At 44.3% G+C, this 20981-nt stretch overlaps 1 protein-coding gene across 2 annotated transcripts in view; it reads left to right on the top strand.

Moving 5' to 3' along the window:
* CRYL1 (crystallin lambda 1) overlaps positions 1–20581 on the top strand; it is a 156468-nt gene extending 135887 nt beyond the window's left edge. For both annotated transcript variants that reach the window (XM_044249388.1, XM_044249389.1), the window contains 3 exons: positions 12164–12269; positions 19498–19604; positions 20011–20581. In XM_044249388.1, coding sequence (XP_044105323.1) covers positions 12164–12269; positions 19498–19604; positions 20011–20124 — 327 coding nt within the window. In that variant the 3' untranslated portion in view covers positions 20125–20581. The remainder of the gene's footprint in view (positions 1–12163; positions 12270–19497; positions 19605–20010) is intronic.
* Positions 20582–20981: the final 400 nt, after the last annotated feature.

The raw sequence follows: 20981 nt of genomic DNA, 5'->3' as shown, positions 1-20981 counted from the left end.
CTCCTTTAATAAGCCAGTATTAGTGCAGGGCCAGTTCTCCAAGTTTACAATAATCCTCAGGAAGTTTACTTCCCACATATTCAGCATTCGGAGAAGAAACCCATATCGGACAGTAGGCTACTTTGTGGCCCCTAGTTTTCTGACAGCCTGGGGAGACCCAGCATTTCACTGACTCCTCTTTTCCATAAAATGTCCCCATGAGTAGGTACCCTGTGACTGAGGAACTATGTTCCCTGCCAATCACTCAGCCTTCTCTCTGGAAGAGAAACAGTACAAGACAGGCCAGTGAGGCTGAAAAGAAGAAAATGGGGCAGAATCAAGCTAAGGCACTTGTTTCACTGGCTTCAGGATCAGGGAAGGCAACAGTAGTCTTGTGGTTTGAGAGGCTCGACAAGAAAAAGCATGTTCAAAGTAGTTGCTTACAGGCACTTGGAAGGTAGGGTTATATTAGAAGCTTTTCTTTGCAGGGAAGGTGTTGGAAATGCTGTGGGCTGCTCCAGGCTATGGTTAACCTGGAATGTGTCCAGGGGGAAAAAGCTGAGGCTTGATTAAGCAAAATATTACGGTTCAGACATTGGCGATGTCTATGTACTTGGCAAGAAGAGTCACGTAGGAGTGTGGGTCATGTAAAGGGAAGCTAAAGGATTCAAGAAAGACCCAAGCTCCTGCCCTCCACACTGTACCTTCAACTGTAGGATTTTCTACATTTTATATGTTTTAAAATTTAAACTTAACAATTTAGTGTTTTTTTTTTTTAATTAAAGAGATAATGTATAAAATGTCTGACTGAACCTACTTGTGACTGAAAAAAACCAGCCTGCAGCAGCTCTGTTCCCTGAACTCTGGGATCTGGGAATTTCTTTACCCTGCTCTGAGCCTCATGTTCTTCCGGAAGTGATGCCACCTCCATCTGCCTGTTTCTTTTTTTGAATATTTTATTTATTTATTTGACAGAGAGAGAGAGAGCACAAGCTGGGAGAGTGGCAGAGGGAGAGGGAGAAGCAGGCTCCCCACTGAGCAGGGAGCCCGATGCTGGACTTGATCCTAGGACCCTGGATCATGACCTGAGCCAAAGGCAGACAGTTAACTTTCTGAGCTACCAGGTGCCCCAATTCTCTCTACCTGTTTCATTCCTGGGCTGGGCTTCCCTTCAGGGACCAGCCTTGCTTGGGCAGGTCTCCTGGCATCATACAGGGAAGGCATGTTTCCCCTCACTTCCTGTCCAGTGCCTTCCCTTGCCCTTGCCTGCCTCATGCTGTCTTTCCTTCTTTTGTGTTCTTCTGCTCTGCTTCAGGTGAGGTGTACATGGAGTCCTCCAGCTTCTCATCTCCACTGTTCCCTATTCTGCTTTGCATTTCTTTTTTCTTTATCACCAAGGCAAAATTCACCCAGCACAACTCTTTCTTAAGATATTTTTCTGCCATTTCTACATTATTTATTGTACCTCCTGAAAATATAGCCCAGACATTGGTATGATGAGGGAAACTGTCTCCCACTCCTCCAGCACCTGAAGCACATTCACTTTTCCATCTTATTCACACGCCCTGGGTCCACTGTCCCGTGCCCACCTGACCTCTGTCTTTCTTGCCTTCCAAAGCCTGGAGTCAGCCTCTCTGTTGCAGCACTTGAGGACACCAAAGAGTTCTCTTGGCTCTAATTCTTCTAGCTCTTTTACCCTGTGTAGGTTTCCCAGAGGCTGTCATGGACCCATCATGACTGTCCTTTTCCTCATTGCTATCCTGTTTCTCAGGACAAGGACTCCGCTGGCCCACCTGTAGGGAGCATAGGGCTTTTGGAGCAGGTGTGTCACCTCCTTGACCAAGACCATCTTCCCAATTAGTTGAGACCTCCTTTCACACTGGCTTTAAGCTCAGAGAGCTTCCTGCCCATGGCCTTCTGGTCAGAGATACCAAGAGAAGGCCGTGCTTTTAGTCTGTAGGGCAGCCCTGAAAGGACATTGAGTATCTTGGCATTCTAAGAAGCCCCAGAACTGTACCAGAGCCTCAGCCATGGCTCAGCAAGTGTTTTGTGTCCAGCACTGACCCTCGGAGAGAAGGAAGTTAAGTAGACGCCATTCAGAGGCAACAGTCGGCCATTTGGTTGGACAGACTCAATCCAGATAGTGCTCAAGGTGTGTTACGATACCTTGATGGACTTCTGGGATGCTGGGCTGCAGGCTGGTGGCTTTTGGCACAAACAGCATCTGGCATGTTTGCCCAGCTCCTCCTGCTTCACACTGGAGCCGAGGTCCATGTGCTGCCTGTGTACAGGCTGGCCCTGTGTTCCTGGGCTTCCATCTGACTGATGAGCAGCTAGACTCGGCTGTGGCACACACTGAAGAATTTCTCCCCATAGCCGTCCAGGGACGATGGAAGCCCCTGAGGAAATGGCAATTCTCTCTCTTCTGAAGGTTGTTTAGTTGCTGGCTAGGAATCATCAGTTAATTAGAGTTCCTTCTAGTCCTGAGGGTCTGTAAGAAGTGATAGGATTTACTGTTTTATGGGAGGTTACTTTCTGAGTGGCCACATTGGCAGGCAACAACACCCTGTTCAAAGGAGAGCTCCTGCTGATTTAACATTTTGGAGACCTCTCCAGACCCTGTTAACAGATAAACGTAAAGAAAATGTTAACCACTCAATTTTTTAAAACCTGCTTGGCATGCTTGGATTTCTTCAACTCTGTTTCAAGTAAAAACTTCAGTGCTAGTATTTGAATAACCCTTAAGTAAAGCGAAATGAAAATGCTCTTACTCTAACTCCTGACTCCTTATCGTCACCGACAGGTAATTGATCCGTATAAATGATGGATTTCAGTTCCTCCAGGGTGAGTTGGAATGTTAACAGGCAGCAAGAATAGGCCCCTGAAACAGAGGAGGAAGGTAGGGAAGGGGTCCCCAGAAGAAGAGGCAGAGAAAAGAGGCTGCAAGTGAAACTGTGCAGCCTTGTCGCCTGGTCTCCTTTGCCTTCCATGAGATAGGCAGAAGTGGGCCAGACCACTCGTGACCTGGGGCCATGAGGGCTGGAAGCTCTGCTAGAATTACAAAGGAGGGGCAGGCAGAGATGGGGCCATGTTGTTCTTCTGGTTTTGGAGGGCGTGCTTATATTCCTGGTGCAAACCTCTTTGTGAAAACTTTGTCTCCAGAGGACCCCCCAGTGAAGGCTCCACTGCCCTCGTGGACTGCAGTGAACTTACATTTGCATGGAAGGGTGCATTCTTTCTGCTGTGTTTGTTTTCAGGTCAAGACTTTTCCTTTCCTCTCAGACTCTGTAATATATTGTTTTTCTCCCTGAAAGCATTGTTATACCCATGGCACAGTAAGAAAAAACATACCAGCTAGTTATTACCACTTGGGGCTAAAGAGCTCTGGAGCATCCCTTGTAGTGGGACAAAGTCTCTTCTCTCTTTCCCTTCCTGTTTTTAATTTGTTTCCATTTAAACATTTTAATTGGAAGAATATTCAAAGGGAAAAAAGACCACCTGTGTTTCCCCCACCCTAAAGCAGTCAACGGCTTTTATTTTACCATATTCCTATCTTTTCTCTGTTAAGAACGCTTTCCCTGAGGGGCATTTGGGTGTCTCAGTCAGCTGAGCATCTGACACTTGATTTCAGTTCAGGTCTTGATCTCAGGGCCCTGGAATCAAGCTCCGAGTTCAGCTCGGAGTCTGCTCGATACTCTCTCTCCCCCTCCCCCAACTTGTTCCCATAAGTGCTCACGCTCTTTCAAATCAATAAATCTTTTTTTTTTTTTAAGGAATACTTTTCTCAAGTTTTCATTTTTCTTAAATTTTTAAATTTTTAAATTAACATATAATGTATTATTAGCCCCAGGGGTACAGGTCAGTGAATCGCCAGGTTTACACATTTCACAGCACTCACCATAGCACATACCCTCCCCAAAGTCCATAACCCCACCACCCTCTCCCGACTCCCCTCCACCCAGCCACCCTCAGTTTGTTTTGTGAGATTAAGAGTCATTTATGGTTTGTCTCCCTCCCAATCCCATCTTACTTCATTTATTCTTTTCCTACCCCCAAAACCCCCCATGTTGCATCTCCACTTCCTCATATCAGGGAGATCATATGATAGTTGTCTTTCTCCGATTGACTTTTTTTGCTCAGCATAATACCCTCTAGTTCCATCCACGTCATCACAAATGGCAAGATTTCATTTCTTTTGATGGATGCATAGTATTTTATTGTATATATATACCACATCTTCTTGATTCATTCATCTGTTGATGGACATCTAGGTTCTTTCCATAGTTTGGCTATTGTGGACATTGCTGCTAAAAACTTTCAGGTGCACATGCCCCTTTGGATCACTACATTTGTATCTTTAGGGTAAATACCCAGTAATATGATTGCTCTATTTCCAACTTTTTGAGGAACCTCCATGCTGTTTTCCAGAGTGGTTGCACCAGCTTGCATTCCCACCAACAGTGTAGGAGGGTTCCCCTTTCTCCCTATCCTCACCAACATCTGTCATTTCCTGACTTGTTAATTTTAGCCATTCTGACTGGTTTTTCATGTGTCTGTTGGCCATCTGGATGTCTTCTTTGCAGAAATGTCTGTTCATGTCTTCTGCCCATTTCTTGATTGGATTATCTGTTCTTTGGGTTTTGAGTTTGATAAGTTCTTTATAGAATTTGGATACTAGCCCTTTATCTGATATGTCGTTTGCAAATATCTTCTCCCATTCTGTCAGTTGTCATTTGGTTTTGTTGACTGTGTCCTTTGCTGTGCAAAAGCTTTTGATCTTGATGAAGTTTATTTTTGCTCTTGCTTCCCTTGCCTTTGGCGATGTTCCTAGGAAGAAGTTGCTGTGGCTGAGGTCGAAAAGGTTGCTGCCTGTGTTCTCCTCAAGGAGTTTGATGGATTCTTTCTCACATTGAGGTCCTTCATCCATTTTGAGTCTATTTTCATGTGTGGTGTAAGGAAATGATCCAGTTTCATTTTTCTGCATGTGGCTGTCCAATTTTCCCAACACCATTTGTTGAAGAGACTGTCTTTTTTTCCATTGGACATTCTTTCCTGCTTTGTCGAAGATTAGTTGACCATAGAGTTGAAGGTCTATTTCTGGGATCTCTATTCTGTTCCATTGATCTATGTGTCTGTTTTTGTGCCGGTACCATACTGTTCAAGTTTCCATTTTTAATGGCTTAATATTTCTTTTAGTTGATCTTTTTTTAAAAATCAATTTTTTCCGGGGCACCTGGGTGACTCAGTGGGTTAAGCCTCTGCCTTCGGCTCAGGTCATGATCTCAGGGTCCTGGGATCGAGCCCCGCATCGGGCTCTCTGCTCAGCAGGGAGCCTGCTTCTTCCTCTCTCTCTCTGTCTGTCTCTCTGTTTAATTGTGATCTCTGGCTATCAAATAAATAAATAAATAAAATTTTAAAAAAATCAATTTTTTCCCCTATTGTCAACTGTTCTAAGATCGTTCCAAGTTTTCTGTCACCCTAATGCCTCCATGAACATCCTTGCCATTAGTCTCTTCTTCTGGGGCTTTTCATAGCATAACTGCTGGCAGTGGGATCTCCCTGTAAGAGAGGAACAATGTCTTTGCCACCTGCCAGTTGTAGCAAAGACGCCTTCAGAGGATTTGACCCATGTCTTTTGCCATCCATTGTACTCGTGGGCTCACATCCCACCACCTCCCCGGTACAGTCCATCTTGTGTTCTTCTCATCTCCTTTCCCCTGGGCACCCTCTCAGCAGTCTCTGGACAATGGGTGTTTTATGAATCAGTGTCCTGTTGCATCAGCCATGTGGTGTTCAATCAGCTCTTCCACAAGTTAGCAAAATTTGCTTGAGTCACTCTGTAGGAATGTTTTTGCCTTGCTTCTAAGAAAGCTTATAGGTTTTGGCAAGAAGCCGAGCAGCTCACAAACCTGACCACAAGCCTTTGAGTAGTAGTGGGGCTGCACTGAGCAGTCTTTTCTTTCTTATTAAAATCTTGCGTTTGCTTCACCTTCTCCCTGGAAGGTAGCGTGGGCGGGGGCGGTTGGAGCAGGTCTTTCCTCCTCTTGCTCTGGAGCCAGTTTCATGCTGCGTGGAGGAGAAGTAATACTTGTCCAAGTGTATAGAAAACAAAACTATGTAATATGTAAATGAAGGGAACTAACTCGTGGTTCTAGTTTGTTTCTCATGAGAAATGCTGTGAACCATCATGATAGTTCTTAATTTATACTTCAAAATCTGTAACTCTGTTACTTTCTCTACCATTCGCCAGGATTCCAGAGTTGGATGTTTCTTTTTTTTTTTTTTAAGATTTTATTCATTTATTTGTGAGAGAGAAAGTGAGCGAGAGCGAGCACAGGCAGAGAGTGGCAGGCAGAGTCAGAGGGAGAAGCAGGCTCCCCGCGGAGCAAGGAGCCCGATGCAGGACTCGATCCCAGGACCCCGGGATCATGACCCGAGCCGAAGGCAGCTGCTCAACCAACTGAGCCACCCAGGCATCCCCAGAGTTGGATGTTTCTAAAAAAGAGTCCCAAACCCCTCACTCATACTTGAATTATTTCTGCCTCAGTGATTATTCTCATGTAGCCTATCCCTGAAACATCTTTGCAGGGGTGGTGGGGAGAGGGGGGCTCAATGAAATTTAACTTTGTTCCATCCTCACTCTAGAGATTGAGGTGGGCTCTCCCTGTAACTGCTGGTCCTTCGTCTCTGACCAGAGTGATACCCAACACCAGTGGCACCTTTGTGCCCTTGTTTATTGCATTTCATTATCTGACATTTTCTGAAGATGATACTGTTTCTGGCTCCCGTTTCTCAGTTGAGACAGTGCACTGAAGCTCAAACAGCTCTGGCTGGGGAGGGGTGGAAGACCTAGTACAGATTCTGGGTAGCAAGCCTGCATTCCTGGTGGCGATGGTGGAAGTCAAGTTAGAGCAGTATTTGTACAAGAAAAACCTGAAAATTCAGGTTTAAGTGTGGTGAAAAATAGAGCAAAACCAAATAGAAGATCAAAAGCTGGGAAATAGTAAAAGAGAAGTGGACAAGGAGGATGGCATGAAGAAAAATGAGGGAAGTAAGTGAGAATGAGGGCATGCAAAAAATACATGAATTGAATCAGAAAATTGAAAAAGAGAATGGGATGATTAGAAAGAAGGAAGATTAATTCTTTGTAGCTGGCAATCCATAGGGGAAATAGTCCCAGGAGATTCATTCATCAATACTGCATCTCTAAATTTGCCAGACCCCCACCCTTCTTCCGTGTCCTAAACACCAGATCAATGTTTTGCCTGTTTGTTGGCCATTTGATGTGTCTTCTCGCCTTCTCTTCCACAAATAAAGGGCTAGATCCAAGATACCTGAAAAGGAGGACAGTGCTCTGAACTTCTGTCCATTGTGAGGGTCTTGTTGGCTGGGACAGAGTGCCCAGATATTCAGTCAAACAGCCTAGATGTGGCTTTAAAGACATTTGATAAATGTGGTTAGTTAACATCTACTCAGTTGACTTTAAGTACAGGAGATTATTCTTAATACCCTGGGCAGGCTTCATCAAATCAATTGAAAGGCCTTAGGGGCAGAATGGAGGTTCCCACCATCTCATTTCAGACTTGTTAATGCCCTCCATCACATAGGCCAATCTCTTGAAGTAAATCTTTTTATGTATATATAACCTACTAGCCGTCTCTATCTGGTAGGACCCCTCCTGATGCATCCCCAACCTTTAATTATACTTCAAGCTTCTATCACAGGAGTTTGAGTACTTTATGAACTGTCTTGCATTTGGCCCTTACTCATAGATGGCAGTCCTGCCTTCCCACCCCAGGATGGGCATGCATTCCCAGCAGGCAAGGTACCCAGTGTGTGTGCTGGTTGCTCCTAGGAAGTCTTAGGTTTTAGGTAAGGGGACTAGGGAAAAGAAGGTTTCAATAAAGGGGATTCCTTACCACTCTGGCTGGCCTCTCCTTGCTGAATGATTTTTCAGGACATGATGCAAACCAGGGTTTAAACTAACGGTGATCTAGTGTTTGTTGCGCTCTATGAGTTTTTGGAATCTTTTTAACCACTTGGGGCTTTTCTTAGTATGGGTGACTTGAGAATTTGGCCACAAAATGGAGGAAGTACTAATAGCTGTACTGCAAATGTTAACCAGAGACACACTGGAGTGGGTAGAGTTTCAGTCTTCAAACAAGCATGCGGTGTAGCATCTGTTTCCAGGGAATCGATGACCAGTGTGTTCAACTCAAGTGCCTGTTTCTACCTCTTATGCCTCTGTGATCACCAATTGTGATTATTACTGATAATATCAGCTTGAGGGCCACAGATGTCACAGGATCGGGTGGAGTGGAGCTTAACAGCAAAATGAAGCTGTCTGAGCTGCAGAATATCTTTTCGCGAACCTTTGCCTCAGCACTGAGTGCCGCAGGGGTAAACTCAAAACCCAGACCGGTGAGCATCCTGGCTTCATTACTACTTAGGACCATTTCTTTTCTCTGCATGGACTTCTGGGAAAAACCTCAAGCCTAGAGAATCTACTTCAGAAAATCCAAATGGGGCAGAAAGAAGGAATTAGGAAGAAAAGATACTAAAACTTTTCCCTCTTCTCACTTGTTCAGCTACTGAATAGTAACTGATAAAACAGAGATGGTCACTTTGGAGAATATTTGGGAATTGGAGGAAAGTGTGGCTCCTCCTCCACATGGTGACAGAGGTGGAGGATCCTGCTAAGGCTTTATTTAGTCAGGATCACTGTTAGCTTACATACTTACAAATCAAAAGTTACTGCTCTTGGGTGACTCACTTCTGGGGTATTTTGAAGTCAGCTCTAAACATACTGAACACAATTAGAGAAGAGAGCCGAGGCAAATAGCATCGCATGCGTAGGATGCCTTCTATATTTGCATCCTTTACAGTTTGAGCACCATATGGAAACTTAAGGCTGTTTGGGGTGTTGACCTGGAACCTTAGGGAGGGCCAGGGTGAGGGTGGGTCTGCAGAGCCCCTGCCTGGCTGCCTTTCATGGCATTCCAGAGCTCACAGCGTTCAGGAATGCCATGGCAAATGCCTTTAGGCAGCCCGAAGAGATGACCAGAAGCCATCCTTCTGGCCCTGAGAGCTTGGTGAGGAGGGAGAGGAAGACAGGAATGCCTTTGACAATTACTTTCTTGATAGCTTTGGACACTACCATAGACTTTGTATATACCATTTTCTCCTTGTTGCTGCCCCCTTGCCACTTAAAAGCCCTGCTATCAGAAGCAAAGGGGGTAAAACCTGTCAGCATTTGAGTAAGTAGAATAAATTAATTTGCTCTTCTTGAGAGTAAATGAACTTACAGTAGGATGATTTAAGAGAAGTAGGAAACCCAGTGAGACGTCATGAGAGCCTAGCAGACTAACCACACTTTGTGAGTGGGATACCATCAAGCGTTGGAGAGGCTGGGGAGCTATGGGAGCTCATGTATGCAGCTGGAGGCAGTGTGTGTGGGTGCAACCACTCTGGAAAGCACTTAGCATTAACCTGTAACATTGAAGCTGTTGTGCCCTAGGACAGCACTTCTCTTGCATGTGTGCTCTGGGAGCCTGGAACAAGAACATTCCCAAATATTCATGAACCGTAGGATGGATAAGTAAACTATGATTTTATACCTCAACAAGAGCAGACAGACTACAACTGCACATAATGCAGGTGAATCTTAAATGCATAAAGTTGATTGAAAGAAGCAAGTCACAAAAGAATGTGTGAGTCCATTTTGAAGAAGATAAAAATAGGCATAAAGTGAACTGTGGTTTAGGAATGTAATCATAGATGGCAAATCTTAAAAGTAGAAAAATGGTTCTTACAAAAATCTGGATGTTTGTCTCTGCGAAGGAGGAAGGAGGGTACAGTTGGGAAGACAGGCATGGTGGTGTTGGTGGGTTCGGGGTGGGGTAGGCTTTGTAATTATCCTTAAACCACTTATGTATAGTTTGCACGCATCTTTGTTTATCTCATACACACAAAGATAGATGGAAGGTAGTTCTTTTTTTTTAGTTTATTTTTTTAAATTAAATTTTTAAATTTTTTAATAAACATATAATGTATTTTTATCCCTAGGGGTACAGGTCTGTGAATTGCCAGGTTTACATACTTCACAGCACTCACCATAACACATACCCTCCCCAATGTCCATAACCCCACCACCCTCTCCCGACCCCCCTCGCCCTCAGCAACACTTAGTTTGTTTTGTGAGATTAAGAGTCACTTATGGTTTGTCTCCCTCCCAATCCCATCTTATTCATTTATTCTTTTCCTACCCCCAAAACCCCCCATGTTGCATCTCTACTTCTTCATATCAGGGAGATCATGTGATAGTTGTCTTTCTCTGATTGACTTTTTTTGCTCAGCATAATACCATCTAGTTCCATCCACTTCATCACAAATGGCAAGATTTCATTTCTTTTGATGGCTGCATAGTATTCCATTATATATATATACCACATCTTCTTGATCCATTCATCTGTTGATGGAAATCTAGGTTCTTTCCATAGTTTGGCTATTGTGGACATTGCTGATATAAACTTTCGGGTGCACGTGCCCAGATGGAAGGTAGTTCTCTCGAAATTTCTCAGTCACACACCCTTTGTGGGTGGCTCTGTCTTCTTGTTTTTTTTGGCTCCATCCCCTTTCTGATCCCCACTCCAACATCACCATTGGTCACCCAAACATCCCCCTGAACCTGAGCACTTGTGTTTTTCTCCCAGTAGCTGATGTAGGTGATCGAGTTAGAGGGTACAAATTGCCCTCCTCTCTCAACCTCATAGGTGACTTTGAAATCTGGAAAGCAGAAATGTCACAGAGACCCCAGAGGAGGAGGAGGGACAGCAGGGGGAGCTCTAGCCTCTATTTCCTGAGCATGGAGGGCTTAACCCAGACCTCCCCTGGGCCATCTGGAGGGCAGACGGCTCTCCTTGTTGGCCATGGGGCCTGGTGAAGCCCTCTGCTGAAAGCTTTCCTCCGCCACATGGACATATTCTCAAATAGGACAACAGACAGCCCTACCAAGGAAAGGTACAGGACTGGCTCTGTAACCCAGAACAAATGTGACAGAGTGGGGTGGGTCCTTTGTCTGAGTCTGTTCATGGGTGCTGGGTAGATGCACTCCTGTGGGGAGGGCAGACCTGAGATTTCCACAGCAGAGCATTTCATCCTCTACCCCAGGACTCCAGTAATTGGGGGCCACCGAGGCTGCCAACGGAGGAGGTATCAGCCATCGCAGTCACACTTGGTGGGCTTTTCAGAAGGCAGACTTGGCCTAGCTGTTGGGCAGGAGCATCTCTCTCCTCACCATGCTGTTTATGGAAGAAGCCACTCAGAAAATATGAACTGGAGACTTTGCAGTCATTCTAGTGGTGTGACCAGTGTAGACTTGGGGGAAAATCTGAAGGCTTCCCCATCTGCCTCCTGACAGCTGAAATGCCCAAGGTGAAAATCGCCTCAGACCAAGAGGAACTGGCAGTGGAGCACCAGATCAGACAAATTTGTGCTGATGCATCCCTGCTCCTTTCAAAGTGGTGCGAGATCAAGGCTGTCTAAAAAACAGGCCAAGTAACACAGCGGGCCAATTTGACCTCTAACCTGAACATACAACAACTTGCCTCTTGCTTTGCCATTCTTGTTTGTGGAAGGTTCCAGGGCCCCACCTTGCCAACAACACACAGTTCTAAGCTGCATTTCATCAAAGAATGTCATTTTTACAAACTCATTAAAAGCTGAACAAGGCTGGGCTTGCAGGCAGGCAAAGCCTGGAGAACGACTCTTTAGTTCTTTTGATGGGTCTGATCTTAAAATCCAGATCTCAGGCAAATATATAGAAAGTCCTTCTTGGCTATATCTACCAATACCCTGCTCTGACTTCTCCCCCTTCTCTTCATCCTCTCCCCCTTCTCCAAAGCTGTGGGTGATAACACAGCTTAGAAGGTAGAGAAGGGAAGACAGGCAGGTTGATTACAGCCATAGAAAAAGTGGGTTGCTGTTTGACCATTTCACAAAATATTCTCTTTTCAGGATCTGTTTATATGTTATAGTTTTGTCATGCTAAGTCTGCTGAAAATACTATTAGAGCACTTTGGAGAGTATTTTGGGATCGTAGTCTAAAGTTAGTTTGAAAAGTGAAGGCAAGAAAATTTTCTTTCCAGAGGACTCATCTGTGTGCTGCCCCATTTTCCCCATTCAGGAAGGAATTGTTTCTCCGAGTGACCTTGACCTTGTCGTGTCAGATGGCCTTGGCATGCGGTATGCGTTCATTGGACCCCTAGAAACTATGCATCTGAACGCAGAAGGTATGTTCTGCTTCCATCAGGGTGGAGTTGCGAATTCTGTGCTGTTCAGTGGTCTTATGGGTTTTGTCAATAGTACAGTTTTGCCTTTTTTTAAATTTTCCTCAAAAACAACTGAATAGAAACAGTATCATATGAAGGGGACAGTACCAGCCCTGGGAACTCATAGATAGGGGCAGTGTCCTGAGATGTCAGTGCACATGGAATCCAGGAACCTCAGGGCTCCGCAGGCAGAGAGCACTCAGGTGGGAATGAAAAGACAGACAGGTGAGGGTGTTGTCATGGAGACTTTGCCCCATGGCATCCAGCCCAGCAGAAGATAAAGTTGGGTTTTCCTGAGAAAGGTGATGCAATTGCTTACAGAGGTAAGACGAACAATAAGGGAAGTGACCACCTCTGCCGTACTTATCTTCTGCCTAAATATGAGCAGCTTCTCTGTGTGACTTGCCTGTTTTAGGTCACGGGCAGCCATTCAGGGCAGGCCCATCCTTTACCCCAGAAGCCGACTTCAAAAGGCCCAGGGAGGTATGTACAGGCCCACGGTCTAGTGACTCTAACAGAAAGCTACATTGAGAAAGGGGAGAAAGCCTTCAAGAATGAAATGGTCAGCCACATTTTAAGTGTTTGAAAAACAGGGACTCAAACTGAAACAAAATAAATTTTATCTTGGAACACTGAGAAAATAAAATTAAATTAAAACTAAAGAAAAATTTAAAAGCTATGAATGAAAATCTAGGAAACTATCACCTAAATATCATTACCACTTGCTATTGCTTGGTGTTGAAATTATAAGTAACTTTTATTACCTTTTTGTTTTTCTGTGTTATCATAATTTTCTACAACTATTGCCATATTATTTTAATAATTATATTATTAACATGTAAAACATATGTAGAAAGAGAAAAGGAATATTGTATTCAACTTCATGGTCCACATTTAACAAAAATGTTGAGAAACTGGAGCTTATCCAGGAGAAGATGACCAGAGAACAGTGTGCACGCGTGTGTGTGTGCACGTGCGTGCCTCTGTCTGTCTGTGTCTTACGTGAGGGTGGAACTAGATTGAAAGAGTGGCCGTGGCAGCAGATAGGTTTAGGCTCAGTACATGGCAGGAAGTTTCTAGTAACTGAAGCTGACATTGAGGGAGAGGGCTATGTTACGAGTGGGTGAATGGGCCAGGAAGGGGCTGGTAGCCCACCTGTCAGGATGTTTCAATATCAGACAGAAACACCGTATTGAAGTGGGAAGTTAGGGTAAGTGACCTCTGGGAGTCTGTTTGACTTAGATTTTATAATTCCATGATCTCTTGGTAATAGTTCAATTTTTGCCACCAGAGTTAGTGAAGTATAACTTCCAGTGAATAAGTCAAGGCAGTTTTGCCAGTCGTAGTCTTGCAAGGACACATATGGTGGCTTGAGTGGACTGGTCTCGTGTATCATGCAAATGTGCTTCAGTAACTGACTTGACTCTTCCTTAAAACTGAGCATGGCTGAGGGGCGCCTGGGTGGCTCAGTGGGTTAAGCCGCTGCCTTCGGCTCAGGTCATGATCTCAGGGTCCTGGGATCGAGTCCCGCATCGGGCTCTCTGCTCGGCGGGGAGCCTGCTTCCCTCTCTCTCTTTCTCTGCCTGCCTCTCCATCTACTTGTGATCTCTCTCTGTCAAATAAACAAATAAAATCTTTAAAAAAAAAAAAACAAAAAACTGAGCATGGCTGAGAGGCACTGGAGGAACAGGGGACTGTCTCCTAGCATGAGAATATTGCTTTTGTAGTGGGATGACAGTTGAACACGGGAAGATAATGTAAAGAAAGAGGCCCTCATAAAAGTGAAACAAGAGTTTTGAAGTATCATGAAAATAAAGTCTTGGAGAATTTCAAATGCTTTTTCAGCCAGAACCTTAAAAGTGGCAAACATATTTAAACATTTTCTATATATATAGACACTCTTTGGTAACCACCATGTTTTTCTCTTTTTAAAGTTTTTTTTTTCTTCAGAAAAATAAGAAAGGTCAGGTATCATGAGACATCAGTAGGGAGACAACTGAGAGCAGTTTTGACTCTGAAACAAATAGAAATAGAAGCCAATGAAACCAGAAACTCAAGAACCAAATAGTGTGGCAGACAGGAAGGAGGCCTGTAACAATTTTTCAGACAAAGCAGATTTGATAAGAAAACCTAATTGGCTTGATACGATAATGGGGGACGGATGTAGTTTTCAACTTCAGAGCATTCCAAAGACCAGAGTTAGACTGTTATAAGATCTGGCTTGGAACCAATGGAAATGTTTATTACTCTTCACAGTGTCATCCAGAATATATCAAGATTGGGCGGGGTGTGGAGGGGGTTCTTTTTTTCTGATGTTGTTTTCATAAAGCCAGCATCTCAGGTTCAGGCTAGTTATTAGTCTTAAAGCTACAGTTTATCTAGAAGTGGTAAAAATATTTTAGGATGTGTTTTTAATTTGATAGAATGGCACCTGAAAAGCTGGAGGCCAGCACGCCTACTTTGCCTTTTGGCTGCTTTCTAAAGGCAACCCCCTTGAAGGACAGGCTCTCAGAATGGGGAAGCTGGTCAGTGGAGCTGGTCAGCCTGGGTACCCCCTGCCTTCTAAGCTAACTAGCTTTGTGCAAGCGAGTTCCCCCACCACAAAAATGGGGGTGGTAACAGTGCCCACCTCACAAGGGCGGTGTGAGAATGAAGCCAGGTGGAAATGCTTGGACAGATGGCTGACACAGATGAAGTTCCTTCTGTTCATATAGAGTTTGGTCTCATTTTTTAATTCACTACTCTTACAGATTTTTTCTTTTAACTCTCCCAAAAAGAAATACAGAATGAATATGCAGTAAGACATTTTTACAATGGAATGGTGAAACCTCCAGTGTTTAACAGTTTAGTTTGTTTCTTTGCTAAGCTTTTAGACCATTAGTTCAGCAAAGAGAACTGCCCCTGTTACTCCTGGCCGCATTCTGGGTGCTTCCTGTGTTTACTTCTGCCTGGGGAATGACTGTTTCAGAATCGGCATCCTCTGGAAATTATCTCCTGTCCAAGCGGATGTTTACCATCCTGTCTCATAAAATTTCCTCCTGTATGTAGATGCTTTCCCTCTTCGCTCTCTTTTTAAAATTTTTTTTTAAAATTTTTTCTTTAATCTTCCTAATTGACATACCTATGTGGTGGGTTTGGCTCACTTGTGTGGAGCTGTTAGCCCTGGAGCTGAACTCACTTTCAGGAGTTGAGGGGCCCCGGGTAGGTTTCTGTCTCCACCCGCCTCACCTCCCTGACCTCAGGTGAGGTCTCACTCACTCAGGTGGGAACTAGATAATGTTGCTCTGTGCTTTGGGGCCTTTTTGATCTTCCTTAATAAGTTCTGCAAAACTCTGTCTCTTAAAAGCAGGTGAATTCACGTAGGTGTGGGTTTATACGCTGTGAGAAAACCAGACTCCTCTGGTGTGGGCAGCAGTTAGGGCATGCCAAGAAACCGAACACCCAGAGTGTGCTTCCTCAGTCACAATGGGGCTGCGTGCCTGCTCGGTAAACGCAAACCGAGAAAGGCTCTCTGCCTATCCACCTACCGTGGGCTGTGCTGAAAGTTCAAGAAAGCATACTGTCTTGTCTTTGGGGGCTCACAACTAAAGAATTCCAAATTAGAAAGCAGCAAAATAAACTAAGTCTAATCTCATGAGAATCAATTCTTCTTTTTATTTTTAAGATTTTATTTGCTTATTTGATAGAGAGCACAAGCACGGGGGAGCAGCAGGCAGAGGGAGAAGTAGGCTCCCCACTGAGCAAGGAACCTGATATGGGACTCAATCCCAGGGCTCTGGGATCATGACCTGGTCTTGATCTCATTTTTTGAGAAGGCAGACACTTAACCAACTGAGCCACCCAGGTGTCCTGAGAATCAATTCTTTTCTCCATTTTTTCTTATTTCATATAAACATCTCTTAAATTTGGTTCAGAGTTATCTAAAAAGCTAAGCTTTAGAGAATTTTGGGAAGTATATTGTTGAACAGGGGGACAGGGAGCAAGGAAGTGTAGAAGAAAAACTATAGGGGAAGATCAAATTTCATAGTAATATAAAGGAAGGACGTGCTAGCCAGATAAAAAGTGAAGTGGTTTCTTCTCCTTGACATTTACAGTGAAATTGGTATTGTGGAATGATTGTCACTCAATTCTTTCAAAGCATAAGGAAGCCAAAATTCTTGCTGGAGATGAAGTAAAACCCTCCTTTTACTACTTCTCTAATGGAAGACGAAGTTTTACAAGTAACAGTGACAGCAGTAAATGTCCTGGAACATTGTAAATAGCATGGCACAGTGCAGATCTTGATTCTAAGTCACCATGAACTCGGGCAAGTGGGAGAGCCCTTCTAAGGGTGTCAGGCTTCCCTACAAGTGAAGTGGGAGGCTCTGGACACACCTGCTCTGTTGGTTCCTTTGCTTCACCACAAACAAGGAGGCTCTTCATCCCAAGAGCCTGAGTGCATGTGATAGAAAGTGTCTTTGTATTAGTAAGAGTGAAAATATACAATTTTATTTTTCCTGAACAATTATATATTTCCTGAACAAGACAGGAGAAGTTATGAAATGTATTTTAGGATTTTTGCCATATCATATTCAATTTTGAAGGAATAGATGCTCTTTTTTTTAATTAAATATTTTTATTTATTTATTTGACATAGAGAGATCACCAGTAGGCAGAGAGGCAGGCAGACAGAGAGGAGGAAGCAGGCTCCCCGCTGAGCAGAGAGCCCGATGTGGGGCTCCGTCCCAGGACCCTGAGATCATGACCTGAGCAGAAGACAGACTTAGCCCACTGAGCCACCCAGGTGCCCTGGAATAGATGCCCTTTATAATGATAAAATTTGGGGGTGCCTGGGTGACTCAGTTGGTTAAGCGTCTGCCTTCAGCACAGGTCATGATCCCGGAGTCCCCGGATTGAGGCCCGCATTGGGCTCCCAGCTCCATGGGGAGTCTGCTTCTCCCTCTAATCTCTCCCCTCTCGTGCTCTCTCTCTCACTCTCTCTCTCTCAAATAAATAAAATCTTTAAAAAATAAATCTTAAAAAGAAAACAATAAAATTTTATAAAAGGCAGTAGGGAAAAAAGTTCTCAAAAGTCCATGGGAGATTAAAATGGACCTCCCAGGAATGGTGAAAGGTGAACACTCATTCAGAACACGTGAAGCCCTCCAGAAGGGACATGCAGTACAGAACTGAATGCTGTGGTTTCCTGCTGCGCATGTGGGGCAGGTGCAGTTGGTTCCCAGGAAGGCCTCCAGGGAACTTGTTTTCAGTGCGAGTGTGGGATTCATAGCCACACCAATTCTTCCCTGGTTTCTTCTCATGTGATAACTTTACAACATTCTCGATTCTTGTGTCTCTGCTCCTCCAAAAGGAATAAACTGCATTTATGTCTAGATTTTATCACCTTTTGCTTGACTATATAAACAACTGGATAGACTGAAATAAACATTTAATTTCCAAAAGGAAATAAATGTACAGGTTGTTTTCTGGGTTCCAGAGATGCTAAGCTGTTCAGGCTAACTGGCCAGGGCTGGTACAGTTAGGGAGATTTCCCAAATTCTGAATTGCCAAGTTACGCTTATGTTAAATGAAATGGAGCTCATTATTATTATTATTATTATTATTTTGAAACTCCTTATTTTAAAGAGTGTCCATCTCTTCATTGTAGGTGCTAACGTCGGAAACATTGGTATGTTTGAAATGTTTACCCTTCAAAATGGTTTCTCTTCTAAGAGCGAATTGAATATAATTTTAGCATACTTAAAGGGAAAGTAAATTATTTGAGCCAAATAAAATTGACACCGAATGAATTTAGGCTTTCATACCAGTGTAGGTTCACCAAAACTAAACCCCAAAGAAGCTGTTTTTTGTTTGTTAGGTTTTTTGTTTTTTTGGTTGGTTGGTTGGTTTTTTTGGTTGGTTTTTGGTTTGGTTTTTGCCTTTTTAAAAAGAATATCCAGTGATGGTCATTTTTATTTTAAGTTAATCATACACAGTTCTCATGGGGGAGGTGAGAGCCAAGCTCTGGGAGCTCTGCAAATTCTACGGTTTCCTTTGTTCCCTTGTTATCTTTTTAGCCTGACTGACTGACTGATTGCCCAGTCTTTTTGGCTTTGAAAAATGTGGAAAATGGGCTAAAAGCAGAATGGCAGGTGGCTCAGCCCCCATCCCCAGTGGGCCCCAGGACTTGGAGACACCTCCTTCATGTACCTGGGCCTGGCTTCAGAGCTGACTCATGGCCAAGTGCAGGCCTGCCTTAGCTGCCTCCTGGGGCTGGGGGTAGGGGACAAGTGCAAGAGGAGCTCTGCAGTCTGCTGGGCAGAGCGGGTCGGGGCAAGCCTGCCCTGCTGTTGGGAGGTGATGCAGCCTGATGGTGTTTCTTCAGCGCACATCTCAGATTCTAACAGAAAATAGTTTGGCTTCTCACAGCCCGCAGCTGCTTCTGAGCTACCGGGCTTCTGAGCTACCGGGCTTCTCCCTCCCTCCCTCCAGGACAAGCCACCTTTTCAGGTGTTTCTCCATCAGAATCCTAGGGCCCTATCTCAGGATCCGAGACACTGGCCCCCCGAGGGCCCTGCAGCTGCAGAAGGTCTGCAGAGCAGTGTAGCCAGGGACAGATGTCCCCTGGCATGGGTGACGGGAGGATGGTGTCATCCACTAGCCAAAGCTGAGGCGCTCACCCGGAGCCCGCCTCTCCCAAGTACAGCCTGGGTTGAGGAGCCTCCTGCCTGGTAGACACCCAGTAAAGTGGTAACTAGAACTTACAGAGTTAAGAGTGAATGGTAGACAGATTTGACTGAACTTTGACATCTCTGGTTCTTAGAAAATGCATGCAAGCCATTGACACACCTTGTGGACACATTGTTGAAGGAGATATTTTTGGTGAAAATAGGACTTCCTGTGGTATTCAGTCCGTAAGTACAGGAACACAGGCTCACGGGAGAGTCCATGAGAGGCACTGACGGAGGCCCCAGGGTCCCATTGTTTTTAGGATTTCAGGATCTGATGCAAAGTTTGAGTAGTGATGTTGGTGAGGTTGCTCATTCCCCAGTGCTGGCTGACCAAGATGGATGGTATCCCTGTACCTTTCCTTCATCCGCAAGAGGGAAAGAATGCACTAATGGGTGAGACCCTCTGAACAGATTTCTTAATTTGGAGTCATGCAGTGTTCTTGCTGATATTGTGGATTCTTGTTTTCGTGTGATTTCAGGTATGTTAAGCTATTGTGACAGATACAGTGAAGGCATGCAACATGTCCTAAAGACTTTTGGACCCATTCCAGACTTTTCCGGGGCCACAGTTGAAAAAGTTAATCAGGTATGTAGACTCCTTATAGAGAGCTGTGCTGGCCGAGCCATGGGTGAGGTTCTGTTTGTAGCCAGTCTTTGCCTTTGATTTTGGTGATTCCTCCATCCTAATTTTGCCTGTCCACTGTCCTATCAGGGTCAAAGAAGACCTTAGAGCAGTGTGACTAGTGAACAGGTAGCTCATCTTGATTGTCTTGGGGAGCTGTAGGCCTCTGGAAATTTGGAAAGTTAGTTAATTGGGGGCTTCCTAAGCTTTTGTCTTTGAAAGTAAATCCACAGTTCACATAAATAGGAATAATTACTCTCCTGGTAAATGAGTTCCTCTTCATGCTCTGTTTTTTGTTTTGTTTTTTGTTTTGTTTTTTTTCTTCTTTCATTTCTTTTTCTTTTCATTTCATTTCGTTTCCTCTTCCCAGGCCATGTGTGTGAAAGTTCCCAATGATCCAGAGCACTTAGCTGCCAGGAGGCAGTGGAGGGACGAGTGTCTTCTGAGACTTGCCAAGTTGAAAAGACAGATGCAGCCCCAGTAGCTACCATCCTTCTTCACTGGGAGTCCTTGGTGGTGGAATTACAAGCACTTATTCCAGCTGCTCTGAAGCTGTGGGGATCCACGTGGTCTTTTTGCAGTTCCAGAGCTCGACCTCCCCCCTTTGCAGGCCACAGTGGTGGGGCTGAGTGGTCTTCTGGCCATGCCCTGGCCTTGGGTGTCACAGCTGCACTGGGTTCCAGGGGCTGTTGACTCCCTGCAACCTGGGCAAAGCAAGGGAGCAAATCGTCTGAAGATTTTTACCTTTTATTTTTAGTGTGATTCTGTATGGCTGCATTTTATAGCCAATGATTGTGGTTTCAAGTTTATTTTAATCTGCAAAGTAGTTTTATAATTATTTTTTAATCTGCTTCTGAGCACCCTGTGGCCTACATCTATGAGGTACCGACCTTCATTTTGTTAATGCCTATTCTGAATAAAAAATTTTGATTGCCTAATGATATCCTTTTTCTTCTGGTCTTTCTGAGAAAGACAGCGTTTGATTTTGATAATTGATATATTTCAAAGCGATCATGTTGAGTGAGGAAACAAAAACTTTCTTCTGGGTCCTTTGTCAGCCATTCAGTAAAAATCCTCCAATTTAGGCTGATGTTTCCCAAAGTGGATTCCACAGTGAGTGCCCTGGGGCTCTGTGGTCAGATGTGTTTGGGAAGCTCCTCCCACTGCCCCACTCTTGGGCACTCATGTGTCTATAGGAAATTAAAGATTCCAAAATTCTACAGGAAATATACTTAACCCAACACCCTATTATCTTCTTTGACACGGAGTCTTGACCTAGTGCTCGTTCCCCAAATACTCTAGCAAATAGCAATATAAGGACCCCAACCCCTGTGAGGCCAG

This window comes from Neovison vison, chromosome 5 (assembly GCF_020171115.1).
Source record: "Neovison vison isolate M4711 chromosome 5, ASM_NN_V1, whole genome shotgun sequence".
Lineage (NCBI taxonomy): Eukaryota > Metazoa > Chordata > Mammalia > Carnivora > Mustelidae > Neogale > Neogale vison.
This window is presented reverse-complemented; position numbering and strand designations above follow the sequence as displayed.